The sequence below is a fragment of the Balaenoptera ricei genome, chromosome 5 (assembly GCF_028023285.1).
Source record: "Balaenoptera ricei isolate mBalRic1 chromosome 5, mBalRic1.hap2, whole genome shotgun sequence".
NCBI lineage: Eukaryota > Metazoa > Chordata > Mammalia > Artiodactyla > Balaenopteridae > Balaenoptera > Balaenoptera ricei.
In genome coordinates, this window is record NC_082643.1 from 79,462,783 (window position 1) to 79,478,081 (window position 15,299).

A 15,299-nucleotide genomic window follows, 5' to 3' on the forward strand; every position below is an offset into this window, starting at 1 on the left:
TGTGAGCCAAAAAGTGCCATAAATAAAATTAGTAGAAAAATAATAAATTTGGGATAAAATGTAATACACATGACAGACCGAAGATTAGCATGTATAATATAAAAAGAGCATTTACAAATTGGCAACAAAAAGAAAAGGACAACTCAAGAAAAATACACAGAAGATAGTAAATAGAAAATTCAGAAAAAGAGCTAATCCACATAGCAAAATTATTTAGCTCAGTTATGGTTAGGGAAATGCAAATGTATGCAACAATGAGATATCACTTTACTCCAATTATATGCCAAAAGGTTTTTAAATTGAAAACATCAAGTGACTATGGGATGGAATAAAAACTATGGGGTAGGGTGAAGAGGGTATTCTCCTGATTGAATACTGCTGATTGAAACGTAAATTGTGACAGCCTTTTGGGAAACAATCTGACAGTGTCTATTCAAATTTAATAAATATCACATACCCTTCTACCCTTCAGTTCCACTCCTGGGAATCTATCCCACGAACATAAAACCACCAGTACAAAGGACAAGTTTACAAGGATAGTTATCGTAGCCTTGTTTGTTGTGACACACCTGAAAATAATGCCCAGCAGTAGGGGAATTGTCCAATAAATTATGCATACCCACACAAAAGGAGATTTTTTAGAACAATTTAAAAAAGGAATGAGAGCTTGATCAGTTGGTTTAAAGGATTTCCAGGATGCATATTGAATAAAAAAACACAGGAGTGTATAATATGTTATTCTTGTAGAGTAGATAATAGCAAGTCTTCATCTGTATGAATCATATACATCGTCCTTTGTATGATTACATGTGCATGGAGAAAAATCTAGAAGAATACACCCTGGGCTATACGTGTTACTTGGTGGAGGCTGAGGTCCATGGTTGATAAACAAGAAGAGATAAGGAAGAGCTCAGGAGAGGAGAATCAAGCACAAAATGACAAGAAAAAAAAGACTCTTGGATATATTCACATTTATGAAAAATTATATGTGTATGGGTGTATAAAGAAATGAACTTTTGATTATTGAAAAGTTTAATTGGAAAAGGAAGGGACAGCCTCTGACCATTTTTGTCTCATCATCAGGGAGATGCCTGCCCTGTTAGCCTGGTCTAGGACAAGGCCCTAAGTGTAAGTGTGTGTGGGTGTGTGTGTGGGTGTGAAAGAGAGAGAGAGAGAGAAGTAGGAGGAGGAGGAAGAAGAGGAGGCGAAGCACCCAGAACTTCTCAAAGCAGTGAGGGAGGAGTTTGCTTTACACTCACCTCTCCTCTTATTCCTTCTCTCTCCCAGTATTCCACTCCCCTGCCTTTCCAGAGTGAAGAAACAGAGAAAATGTGCATGTAATAACATCTGTTAGTGAGGCAATGAAGGACCAACAATGTCAGCAAGAAAAAGGGTTCTTTATTGTTTAGAGTTACAATCTGAAGTATATGAAGTCACCGTAGAAGGTACACAAGACCCATGGATCAGTTGCAGACCCTGGAATTTGAAGCCAGAAACCTGCAGCAAAAGACATAGAAGACCCCGGGAAGAAGAGAGGGAAACAGTAAACTGGAGTGACTTCTATTTCTATCAGCAGAGCAGACTAGACACCCAGAGCAACCCTCCTGCTGAAAACACCTAACATGCTAATATAACATTAACAAATGTACCTTTATAAACGTATCACTGGTAAGAAAAGGACTTCTCAGAGGCCAGAAATAAAGTAAAAGTAAGAATTTAGATAGGTGGGACTTCCCTGGTGGCGCAGTGGTTAAGAATCCGCCTGCCAATGCAGGGGACACAGGTTCGAGCCCTGGTCCAGGAAGATTCCCACATGCCGAGGAGCAACTAAGCCCGTGCGCCACATCTACTGAGACTGTGCTCTAGAGCCTGTGAGCCACAACTACTGAAGCCCGCGCACCTAAAGCCCATGCTCCACAACAAGAGAAGCCGCCGCAGTGAGAAGCCCGTGCAGTACAACGAAGAGTAGCCCCTGCTTGCCGCAAGTAGAGAAAGCCCACACACAGCAACAAAGAGCCAATGCAGCCAAAAGTTAATTAATTAATTAATTAGTTATTTTAAAAAAAGAATTTAGATAGGTAATCCACTTTGTTCTTGGGGGCTTAAGCCAAACCCTGGTGTCACTGAACTTTTGTTTTGACAGTGAGAACTAAAAAGCTAGGTTTCGTGCAAGAAAAGAAGCACAGGAAGTCCCCCCCTTGTGGATCCAAGAACTTACAGGCCAACACTGTCAGTATTAGGGTATACTAGAAATAAACCCACCCCACAAAATCAGAAATAATATTAAAAGTAGGAATTAATATAGTTAAATATAAACATACAACAGTGAAGGTCAATAAATCAGGTTCTTTGAAAAGTGCAATAAAGTTGACAAGCCTCAGACAATACTGTTCAAAAAAGAAAAATCATTCATTTAAAAAAATTATGATATGAATGAAAAAGTAAACTATAGTTGCTGCAGATATTAAAAAAATAGAATATATAAATAGATTTGTGCCCCAAATTGTAAACAGGTGAAAAGGAAAAATTTTTAGAAAATATAAAATACTAAAATGTTATCTAAAAGAGAAAAAAAACCCAATGATTTTATAGAAAATTTAAAAATTAAATCCCATAGATAAAAATATCTTCCCACGAGGTAAACATATCATTCCAGTCTTAGATAAATTCTTCCACAGAATAGAAAAACAGATAAGTCTTTCCATTTTACGAGGCTGGCATAACCCATACCAACCACCAAGGACAGTTTGGAAAAGGAAAACTACAAGACAAATTTACTCATGAACATGGATACAAAAGCCTAAACAGAACATTAGCAAACTGAATCCACCAATAAATAATAAAAAAGACAATACAATAGGATAAATTGACTACATTCACAGATCAAAAGGAAAAACATCTCATGATCATCTTTTTTTTTTTTATGATCATCTTAATAGATGCAGAAAGATGTTCAATGAAATTCAACATCTATCATGATAAGAAAAATTAAGTAAACTAGGAAAAGAAAAAAGCACTATTCTTAAAGCTTACCACAAGCATAAATGGTGAATGCATAAAACTCAATGGCCAGGAGCCATTTCCTTCAAGATCAGGGCCATGACAACAATCTTCACTATTTCCACCTCCATTCGGCATCACCCAGGAGATCCTGGCCAGCACAAGAAAACAGAAAAAACACAGAAGAGAAATTATCTCCTGCAAAGTTGACTTTCTGTAAAAACAGGTGACAAGAGAGGGGGGAGTTTTGAAATATCTTCTGCATGCTATGTAAATTCAAGTCCTGCTAACTGTAAGACATTGCACAAAACATGGCATTTTTGGAGGGACGTGCGTAGAAGGCCCACATGCCCGGCCAATATTACAGGTGAACTAAGGAGTAATATTGGGGAATGCGAAAGGCTATTGGAAATCTTATACCATATCCAGCCTTAATGAATCACCACACACAGTAGGACCAAGTCAGTTCTGTGAGTGAAGGAATGACAGAGCTCTTATTTTTCACTGTTCTTCCAGCAGCCACAGCCTGCCCACAAGCAGTTTAGAGCTCAATAAAGACCCATTGGACAAACTAGTCTAGGTAGAGATTCCTCTCCTGGCCACACACACACAAACAGTTGCTAGAAACAAACAACAAGAAAGAAACACCCTTGTACAAAAGAAAACAGCTTTTCAAGCAACATATCTGTTCTCGTGGATATCTGGTCTGAGATATTCCCAGCATCCCCCTGGAGTTTAAGCATTTCTATCCAAAATCACAGGATTCCATCAGAGGAGCAAAGAGTTGGGAGAAGAGACCACTTTGGCCATAAAACAATTATGAGCCTTTCATGGTAAATGAGATAATGCAAATAAAATTGCTTTTTAAGTTTCAAACAGTATGCCATTATCAGTCTTATTTTTGTAACAGTATTTATTCCTTGTCAGTGTCTACTTCAAAATAGAACCTCCCCTTACCCCTTCCAAGTTAGTTTTTATCTTTCATCTAAAAAATGTTTGTAATTTCTAAAGTTTCTCAATTTTGACAGTCCTCAGACTCTGAACTAAGCAAGGCTTTCTGTGATAATTAGGTTCTCAACTCTGGGGGATTTTGGTACTTCTGACAGCTTAAATTCTGGGGCAGCTTGAATTTCCTTCCTCTTTCTCTTCCACATTTTGCTTCCTTGATTTTTGTGTTTGGGGAAATTTTTTCTTCTCTTCTCCCTGAGTCCTAAGTCATAGTCTCTCACTGTTTAAAAAAGAAAATCTTACCCTTCCCACCACCGCCATCACCCTCACATTCCCTTTATGGTTCTATTTCCCACAGTCCTTGTAGCATCCCAAGGATGATGACGGAAAGCACGTTAGACCAGAGCCAGGAGACCAAGGTTTCGCTGTAATCTCTCTTCCAGGTGTGGAGAGAAAAAGTTGGGTTGGGTATGAAAGGTCCTGGGTTAAAGTTCTAGCTTTGACAGTTACCAGTTTATCTCATCTTGAGCAGGACATGTTCCCTCTGGGGGCCTCAGTTTCCTCATAGATAAAGGAAATGTTGGTTTACAGCAGGGATTCTAGAGCCCAGCAGCAAATGTAAATGATGGAAACTGACTGGGTGGGAGGAAAGTGTCCAGAAGGCAGTAGGCAGTGGGGGGGATGCAGAGATCTGCAGGCACAGGACCCCCTGCCGTGAGGACCTCCTACTCAACTACAGCAAGTCAACTCAACTACCATAGCAATTCGAGCTCTGTGCTGTCAGTCTTCTGATTTCTTAAGAGAGCCCTAATATGTGGATTTTTATTTGAACTCTGTTGATTTTTTTCCTTCCAGTTTTTTTGACATGTAATTGACATACAGCACTGTATAAGTTTGTGTACAAAATAATGATTTGACTTGTGTACATCACGAAATGATTATCACAGCAAGTTTAGCGAACATCCATCATCTCATACAGATACAAAATTACAGGAAGAGAAAAAAATTTTTGCTTGTGCTGGGAACTCTTAGGATCTACTCTCTCAACAACTTTCATATATAATGCACAGCAATGTTAGTTATATTTATCATGTCGTACAGTACATTCCTAGTACTTATTTATCTTATAACCGAAGTTTGTACCTCTTGACTGCCTTCATCCAGTTCCCCGTTCCCCCCACCCCTGTCCCTGCCTCTGGTAACCACAAATCTGACCTCTTTTTCTATGAGGTTGTTTGTTTTTGAAGTATAATTGACCTACAACACTATGTTAGCTCCTAGTACACAACATAGTGATTTGATATTTCTACATGTTGCAAACTGATCACGATAAGTCTAGGTACAATATGGCACCATACAAAGATAGTACGTAGCTCTTGACTATATTCCCCACACTGTACGTTTCATACCCGTGACTCATTTATTTTGCAACTGGAAGTTTGTACCTCTTAATCTCCCTCACCTATTTCTTTCTTCCCCCAACCTCTCTCCCCTCTGGCAACCACCTGTTTTTTCTCTGTATCTATAAATCTGTTCTGTTTTGCTATGCTTGTTCATTTGCTTTGTTTTTTAGTTTCCACGTATAAGTGAAATAGTACAGTATGTGTCTTTCTCTGTCTGACTTATTTCACTTTGCCGTGTTGTCACAGATGGGAAGATTTCATATATATATATATATATATATATATCTCACATCTTCTTTACCCATTCATCTACTGATGGGCACTTGGGTTGCTTCCATATCTTGGCTATCATAAATAATGCTGCAGTGATCATAGGGGTGCATATATCTTCTCAAATTACTGTTTTCATTGTCTTCAGATAAATACCTAGGAGTGGAATTGCTGGATCATATGGTAGTTCTATTTTTAATTTTTTGAGGAACCTCCATACTGTTCTCCATAGTGGCTGCACCAATTTACATTCCTACCAACAATGCATGAGGATTCCCTTTTCTCCACACCCTCACCAACACTTGTTATTTGTGGTCTTTTTGATGATGGCCATTCTGACAGGTGTGAGGTGATACCTCATTGTGGTTTTGATTTGCATTTCCCTGCTGATTAGTGATGTTGAGCATCTTTTCAAGTGCCTGTTGACCATCTGTATGTCTTCTTTGGAAGAATACGTTGATTTTTCATTGTTTGCTCAAAATTTTGTAAACCGTCATGGGTCTTTTTTGAGAAAACTCCTAGAGTCTAATTTGTATGATCCTAAGAATATGCCTGGTTGTTCTGCTGCTATGGAATTTTCAGAGAAGCTTCCACCATCCTCCCTCCAGCTGGCCTGAAAGTTCTTGATGGCTTGTATTGGGGTACCTCAGCCTCTGAGGCTTTGCTGCAGATCTGGGGAGTGACCACCTCTTCCTGAGGGGAGAAATATACTGGAGCTAGAATTTCCTCACAGACACAGGATTCTCCTAATTCTGATGTCTTGGCTTAGAGTAAGAAAAGACAGAGCTGGCTATTGAAAATTCTGCATCTAGAACAGTCTCCACTGCTTGGAAAGAGCCAGGACTGTCACCTGCATCACTATGCAAGTCTCCTCCCACGCACGACCTCTTTTTAGAAGTGGGGTGTACTTTCTTGTTCCCTTATCTGAAGTGAAAGGATTTCTGGAGTGTGAGTGTCCTCAGCATTCCATCTACCCTTGTAGATGCTGGAATTCTCGGTCTTTCCCTACTCCATTCTCTCACCCATCACTAATCCTGCCCACACTGCTCTAAGTCATACATCTCACCACCAGGGAACCAACCAGCCAATGTCCGGTAAGTCTGACCATCCCCACTTCCCTCAGGGCCCTCTCACACTTGGTTCCTGAGGCCCCCAAAGGCCCTCCCCTGGCCAGCATCTCTTAGCCACTGATGCTCTGGTTATCCTTACAGCAGCTCATTTGACAACACTGACTGACTTTCCTACACATCAGATTCCTCCAGAACCACAGCCTGTAAGGAGATAACAGAACCAAATGGCTAAGAGCCCAAGCTCTAAATACAGAAATACCTTCGTTGGAAACAATGAGGGAAAAAAAAAAAAAAAATCCTCCAGCTGCCATTTACTGGCTTGTGATCTCAGTCAATTTGTTTCAAGTATCGAAGCCTCAACTGCCTCACCTGTGGAATGGATGTAAAATTAAATCTTAATGTTATAATTATGTGTTAATTTTATGTGTCTTTTATGTGTCTTGCTGGGGCCATGGTGCCCAGATACGTGGTCAAACACTATTCTGGATATTTCTGTGCGGGTGTTTTGGGATGAGATTAACGTTTAAATGGGTGGAGGTGGAGTAAAGAAGATTGCCCTCCACACGTGGGTGGGCCTGTCCAGTCAGAGGAAGGTCTGAACAGAACAAAAAGACTGACCTCCTTTGAGCAAGAGTTACTTCTGCTAGCAGATGGCCTTCGGACTTCAACAGTGACCTCAACTCTTCCCAAGTTCCCAGCCTGCTAGCCCACTCTGCAGATTCGGACGTGTCAACCTCCCATGAAGCCATGAGCCAATCCTTAAAATCTCTCTCTCTCCCTCTCTCGATAGGTAGATTATAGATAGATAGATAGATAGGTGATAGATAGATCTAGATATACTGTATATAGTAGGTACAGATAAACTATATGTGTTATATATCTATATCTGTATCTGTCTCTTTCTATAACACACACACATTCTATTGTCTTTTTTCTCTGGAGAACCCTGATTGATATAATCCCTCATTGGGTTCCTGTAAGGATTACATGAGATAAAGTTTATAAAAGGCCAACCACGTGCCTGGTATGTACCAATCTCCGACCAAAAGATAAAAAGAGACAAATGATTCCAGCTGAGCCCAGCGCCCCTGGATGCTGGCACCATCTCACCAGTAATGCTGCTGTCTGCTACCCAGGTTGCAGGTGGATGCAGGACCCACATATAGGCTGGAGGAGGACGGAACGACGGCCACCCTTTCCGCAGTATTCTGGGAGCAAAGTCATCTATTTCAGAGCCATGGGCTCAGGTGGCCCTGTGGGGTACCTGCAGGTTTGGGGACCTTGTTGGCCACCTTTAGTTCCTTCTAAGACTGGGAACGCCCGAGTCAGCTTACTCAAAGGCCCCCAGGCGTTAGACCAGCCTAGAGAGATGGACCGCTAACCCAGAGGTCCGAACCCTAAACCCTCTCAAGATACTCAGACTCGCTGACCAGGCTACCATCAGGCCAAAGGTAAAAACTCTCACAGGATGTGCTAAATCAACAGACCATAAAAGGAAGCAAGGAAGACAGAAATAAATTTTCTGAAAGGTGAGCCCTTCTACAGTCTAACTACCTTTTATTTCCTTAGATTCGGGAAAGCTGGCCCTGCTGGGGCTTCGGCCAGACCAAAGGCAGCCTTCCTGCATCCACAGCTTTGCTCTCTCCACCACAGGCCCTGTTGGAGGGGAAGAATCTCGAAAACATCCCCCGTCCCCTGACAAGCTGCTTCCTGGGAGCGGCAGCTCTGGGTTTCTGCCCCGATCATTCTTCTGCTTGAACAACCTCTGCTTTTACAAACAGACCCCGGCCGCTCTGAAGTCGTTTCTGTGCTGGAGCTCCTCCCAGGCCGCTGCATTGTTTTCATTTCCTGTGCTTCTGAACTTCTTTGTCATAATATTATCTTACAGCCCCGGCGCCGCTGGTCAGCAGGCAGGGTGATAGGCCATCCTTTGGCATCAGTGGAAATGTTTCGTTCAGCCTCTAATCGCAGCCCCTCTGAGGGGCCCTTTAGTAGCTGTGTTGCTAGTTAGGAGTGAATGTCACAGGAACGCGAGGCCTGACTTTGCATGCGGTTGATATTTTCCAGATAGGCTGCCCCATGTTGAAACTGGTTTGTGAGGACTCCTGTGGCCCAGCAAGGAACTGGAAAGTGGGAGTGTGCCACCCGGAGAGGTGGAGGTGGAAGCCTGACTCTCCCTTTCACCTGTGTCTCCTAAGTCAGGTAAGTTATCAAAACCCTGGGAGCACCTGGCCCCAGGCCTGACCCGCATCCCCCAGCCTCCTTCCCCCTCCTGTGGACAAGCTGCCCAGGCTGCTCCTTCCACGTGGCGACCTGGAAACCCCACTCCCATCGACATGACAGACTTGCAGCCTCACTGCAGACACTCACTACAGAGGTGAAATCAGTAGTTCATACCTTCTCTCAGACCTCCCTGGTTATAGATTTCAGAGACATGAACATCCGGGGAAATGGCTATTGGTGATTAAAAAACATTACTGTCAAAAGACACATTCTTATCTCAGAAATGTTAAAAGATAGGGTGGGGAGTTATGTGTCTAAAATGGATAAAATACAATATTACAGACTTGATAGTATTTTAGTAGCTAAATTATTTGTTTGGGGTACAAGGCATAGCTATTCTATCACCTTATATTATTAAGCATGTGGACGACTACGAAGATCTCAGTAATATATTACATTTTAATTGTTTTACACTTTATAACATATGTGAAAAGACTTCATACTCAAATTTCCCCCTTCATCCATCCAAGAAAACTCTGAAATTGTCAACTTGATTTCCCTCCTCTATCCAAGAAGAATTCCTTCTTCCTGGGAGAGAAGCTAAGTTAATTTATATAATGAAGGGGGTGCAAGGGATAAATTAGGAGTTTGGGATTAAAATACACACACTAGTATATATAAAATAGTTAACCAACAAGGACCTACTCTATACCACAGGGAACTATACTCAGTATCTTATAATAACCTAAAATGGAAGAGAATGTAAAAAACGAATATATGTATTTATATATACACACATATATATATATATCTGTAGAGTGCCAATCATGACACTGTTAAAAGTGATATTAAAAAGAGTTGTGCCCATCAATTCCACACCTAAGTATATACCCAAGAGAAATGAAAGCATATGTCCACACAAAGACTTCTATGCCAATGTTCATAGCAACATTATTCACAACAGCCAAAAAGTAGAAACAATCCAAATGTCCATCAACTGGTGATAGATAAACAAAAGGTTGTATACCCATACACTGGAACACTCTTCAGCAATAAAAAGGAACAAAATACTGGTACAAAATCCACCCAGGTCTTCTGCATTACTGAAGCCAGCACTTGGATCCAGAAAGGGTGGGAGCGTAGTGACAGAACTCAGACGACTATGGTCGTCATCATGAAGCAGCCCGAGACCCCCCGACTCTGAAGATGAGCTGCAATCTATCAGGATCTTCTATGAGCCAGACGCTGTGTCAAGTGTTTTACAGGCATCATCTCATGTGATCCTTACCGTTATCCCCTAAGATTCATACTGTCAGTCTCCCCTTTTACGGAAAAAGAAACTGAGGCTGGGAGAGGCTTAGTTTACTTTGCCAAAGGGTACACAACTAATTAGCAGGACTTCTAAGCTCATGCCTTCTCCATCATGCCATGGGTACCCTGGAATCACATCAGGAGCTGGGAGCTTTATGAGAGTCGGGGGCCAAGTTCACATTTCTGCTCCAGCAGGATGAGCTTACCACTGCCCAGAGGAGGCCAGGCTGGGGGCAGAGAATGTCAGCTCTGTCAAAGAGCCAGGCTGATGGGAGGGGAGATGGGGGGAGAATGGATACATGTATATGTATGGCTGAGTCCCTTTGCTGTGCACCTGAAACTATCACATCATTGTTAATCAGCTATACTACAATATAAAATAAAAAGTTAAAAAAAAAAAAACTCAAGTGGAAAGACAAAAAAAAAAATTATAAATGGAAAAAAAAAAAGAGCCAGGCTGCTGTCACGGATGTGACGACCCCAGGAGTAATGCTGAGAGACGTCCCGTGGCAGTTGGTACATCAGGTTTCTCTCCCAACCTGTGTTTGTATATTTTAAAAAATATGTTTCTATTCATTTTCTCTTATTTGTTTTGCCCCATTTTAAAGAGTATAGAGTTTGAAATTGGAAAAACCAGGATTTAAAACTGAATGCTCTGCAGTGTATTGCTGAGTGATCTTGGGGAATTTACTTAGAGCCCTGAGCCTTGTCTAAAATGAGCATAATTGGTCATACCTACCACGCAGAGTTGTTTAAAGACTTAAACAAGATCCTCCTTTAGAGAAGGGCTTTGTAGGGTGCTACATATGTTAACTGTTATTCTAAAATTTTGGACCCTTTCACTTTTTTGTATTAGCTACTCCCACTTAGTTTACGGCCCACCAGTTTTATAAACCAGCCTCCTGTATCTTCATCCAAGTTGTTCAGAGAGATGAGGGGCTGTGGGTGGAGGTGACAGGATCTGGCTGATGACAGAGTTCTATTGTTTAATAGCAACAGCCTCCCTCGAGCTCTCATTAATCAGCACATCTGATTAATGACAGCATAATTTTTTAACCGCCAAGAACTAATCTATTTGTCCTAAATCAGCCTGGGTTTCCCAGCCTTCTGAAAGAGATCATGAAAGGATCTGTCAAACCCCTTGAAATCCAGTCACCACCCTCATGACCCTCCTTTGATCTGCCAGTCCCGTTTTTTAACAAAGGAAATCAGATTTGCTAGACCACGTTCATCCTTACTGAGCTCATGCCACTCTCCTCGGATCACCTTTAGAAATGTCCATGAGCCACTTGTTCTAAATTTGTTCTAGAATGTTCTAGGGAAGGTACCCCTCTCAGGGTGACGGGACCTGGGAGAATCCTGATGGCATGCAAGGTTGAGAAGGAGAGCAGGAGTCAGGCACCAGGCTTTGTCTGGGAGCCATATGCAAGGTGGCGTGGGTGACCGGCAGAAACACACATGGACATTGGCGCAAGCAGCCCTCAAGCCATCCCTGGGGGGGTGACCCACATCAAAGGTCCAGGGTATAGGCAAGTGGAGAATTAAGGTAGCCAGGCATTAAGAGCATCAAGCCCACAAGAGTATAAAACCAAGACTGAGGGCAGATAGGGTGACCGAATATTACCCGCCAGGCTGAGTGATCAGCAAGAGGGATTTCAGATGAACTCCACCCATCTCCTAACAGCGTCCAACCTGATTCATGAGCCCAGACACAAGAATGGTGGTTTCTTCCCTAGACTTTTTCTTTTTTTTTTTTGCAGGGCAGCCATCCTTGACACAAAACGAAACTCAAGCTTATATACAGTTTTAGGAGCCCACTTCTTGAAAAATGCATCTATTTGTGTGTGTCTAGTCTTCTGGTTCTTTCCTTACCACCCACGGTTTTTCAAAAATTACTGGCATCTCCTCTTCCATCACAGCTGAGAGTTTTCTCACTAGAGTTGAATCAAGGCTAAGAATATGGGCTTCAGTTGCCAAACAGACCTGGGTGTATGTCCCTGCCAGGCTATTTACTTCTGTGAGACTTTGAGCGACTACCCGATTTGAGCCTAAATTCTCTCATTGAAAAATAGAGATGACAATAATCCCACCACATAAGATTTCTGTGAGGCTTCAGCGAGATACTACATGTTAAGTACATGGCCCAATGCTGCCACCATGCACATTCCACACATCCCTATGGTCGATGGCATCGTTACTCCCCATCGATCACTCCTCCAGGGATTGATATCCTTTGCCATTTGCCTTTGCAGTTCTCCCCACTAGACATGTTATGTACCTCCCATCCCATTTGTACTGGGCTTGGCTGGAATGTGATTGGCTTCAGCCAATGGAATTGTTCAGAAGGGACAATGGATGATCTATTTCCTCTCTTCCCATCTGTGCTTTTGCCATCACCAAGGGAAGGACCTACCCTGGAGGCCTGCTGGTACCAGCAGAATGCAAGACTCATGGAGCAGACCTGACCCAACCCACAGCTTGGAGCCATGCCCAACAGAGCTCAGCCTAGATCAGCCAAACCCCAGCCAGCCCACGAACACAAAAACAAGAAATTAGAGCTTATTGTTGGCCACCACAGAGTTCTGGAATGGTTTTGTTAAGGACCATTATCGTGGCAGTAATTTCTACTTACCTTGTCCAGGGCTTAGAGATTTAAGCTTATTTAAAGCAGTTAAAGGACTCATTTCTCTTTTTTCTTAACTTCTTTTTTTTTTGAGATACAATTGGTATATAACATTATATTAGTTTCAGGTGTATAAATAATTCGATCTTTGTACACACTACAAAGTGACCACCGCAATAAGTCTAGTTACCATCCATTACCATACAATAGACCCCCTTTATCCTTTCGGCCACCCCCTAAACCCCTGTCACCTCATGCAACCACCAATCTGTTTCCTGTATCTATGAGTTTTGTTCTGTTTCATTTGTTCATTTGTTTTGTTCTCTTAGATTCCATATATAAGTGATATCACAGGTTACTAGTCTTTCTCTGTCTCACTTCTCTTGTACTCCAGTTCCCACTAAGACTCACTGTAATGGAAAGGGAGAGGGTTTTAGAACCAGAGAGACTTAATTCATATCTAGCTTCCACACCTTACTGGCTGAGTAGCTTAGGGCAAGTCCTTTAACTTCTCTGAGCCTTAGTTCTTTGTCTATAAAATGGGAACGAGAATACCAGCCTCTATAGTGTGAGGGCTAAATGGCATTATTTATGTCATACGTGTGGACATAACATGGGTTCTCAGGAAAGGTGAGTTGCTCTCCCCTTTTCTTTATAAGTGTGTTGTCCTTTATGCAATTTGGAGAGCCTCATCTCCAAATCTGGACAGAGTAGACAGAAGTGAATAGAGTCTGGATACCTCCCCTAGAACATAGGGGTTGAGGTATCTAACTTTGTCTCAGCCTTTGGTTCATTTCATTTGGTTCACATTTATGTGGCACCTGACATGTGCCAGACACTGTTCTAGGCCCTGGGAATCTAGTAGCCAATAAGGCAAATGAAGCCATTGCTTTCATGGAGCTTACATTCTAGAAGAGGTGAAAGTAGATAATGAACAGGAGAATAATGAATAACCTAGATAATTCCAAACAGCGATCAACGCTATGAAGTAAACCCACAAGGGTGATGAGATAGAGTGGGACAGAGTGGGGGTCAGGGGGCAGGGAGGGCTCATTGAAGCAGTGATACCCTCTGTTTTCCAAACAGCAGAAATGTTCCTCTCTAGTCCTTGCTCCACAGTCACCCAGAGAAGCTCTCTTTGTCTTCAACACTTTCAACAAGTTGATTTTTCTTCTTTCCTTAACTACCTGCCACCGTTGGTACAGATGCAAGCAACTCTTCTAAATTCACGCCTGGTCTTTTCTTTCTCCCTCCTCCCTCTGTGCACATCTGGATTCTATAAGGTACCTTGGGCAACCACATCCATCTTTTTAGATACCACAAACTTTTCTTCCTCACTGGCACCATTTTCAGTTCCATACATAGCAGAGGCTCCATTTTTGAAGGCTCACACCTTGTCATGCCATCTTCCCTTAAAGAACCTCGCACTGATCTCACCTTTGGACGTTTTGAAAACTGCTTCTTTGTAGCCCACAGTATTTGACTATTCCTCCAGTCCCCATCCGGGCTGTTGAGAACTTCAAGTTAAATGAGAGGACCACCTTAATGGTCCCAGCCCACATCAATCTCAGCCTTCCTCATGGGCCAGAGGAGAGCTCACATGAGCAGTTCCCCTCACTCCTGACAGGTGAGGTCATCAGGTAGTTTTCTGAGGAGATGATGTTCAAGCTGAGAGTCCAAAGACGAGAAGCAGGAAGACCTGTGAAGAGTCAGAATGGAGGCGGAGGGAAGGAAGATCCCATCAGGGAGAAGGAACAGTATCTGCCAAGGCCCTGAGGTGGGAAAGAATCTAGTGGGTTTGAGGAACTGAAATAAGTCTGTTGGCTGGAGCCTCGCACAGTGGGCGGGGAGAGTGGCAGGAGGGGAAGTTAGAAGGGCAGCTCATTGTCTCGGACATTTGTACACCAATGGATTAACCATGACTATTAAGCAAAATGAACTTGAAATCCTAATGCGAGAGGGTAAATCTATGATTTGGTAGGGTTGGATTTTTTGGAACAAGTATTTCCAGAGTGCCTCCTATTTCCAAGATTGGTATATGGAAATCCATTGTAGATTAAATAAAGTATCTGATCGAATGAGAAAGCCCATCAGTCACTGTTCAGAAAGCTGTTTATTTGCTTGGATAGTAGATATGAACCCAAGAAAGGAACTCGGTGAAGAGGGTTTGGGTGGGAGTGGCAGACATCCACGTAGTCCTCCAGCGGGCTGGGAGCAAGAAGGAGATGAACATATCATACCAAGTGAAGTAAATCAGACAGAGAAAGACAAATATTATATGTCATCACTCATATGTGGAATCTAAAAAAAATACGAATGAATTTATTTACAAAACAGAAACAGACTCACAGACATAGAAAACAAACTTATGGTTACCAAAGGGGAAAGTAGAAGGAGGAGGGAAAATTAGGAGTATGCAAATAACAGATACACACTACTATATATAAAATA

The 15,299-nt window shown here is 42.2% G+C and overlaps 1 protein-coding gene across 1 annotated transcript in view; it reads right to left on the reverse strand.

The window, feature by feature from the left end:
* Positions 1 to 3,057: 3,057 nt before the first annotated feature.
* The window catches only part of TBC1D1 (TBC1 domain family member 1), a 289,772-nt gene continuing 277,530 nt past the window's right edge, over positions 3,058 to 15,299 (reverse strand). The window contains exon 22 of the mRNA XM_059923208.1: positions 3,058 to 3,151. Within this exon, the coding sequence (XP_059779191.1) occupies positions 3,116 to 3,151 (36 nt within the window). The 3' untranslated portion in view covers positions 3,058 to 3,115. The remainder of the gene's footprint in view (positions 3,152 to 15,299) is intronic.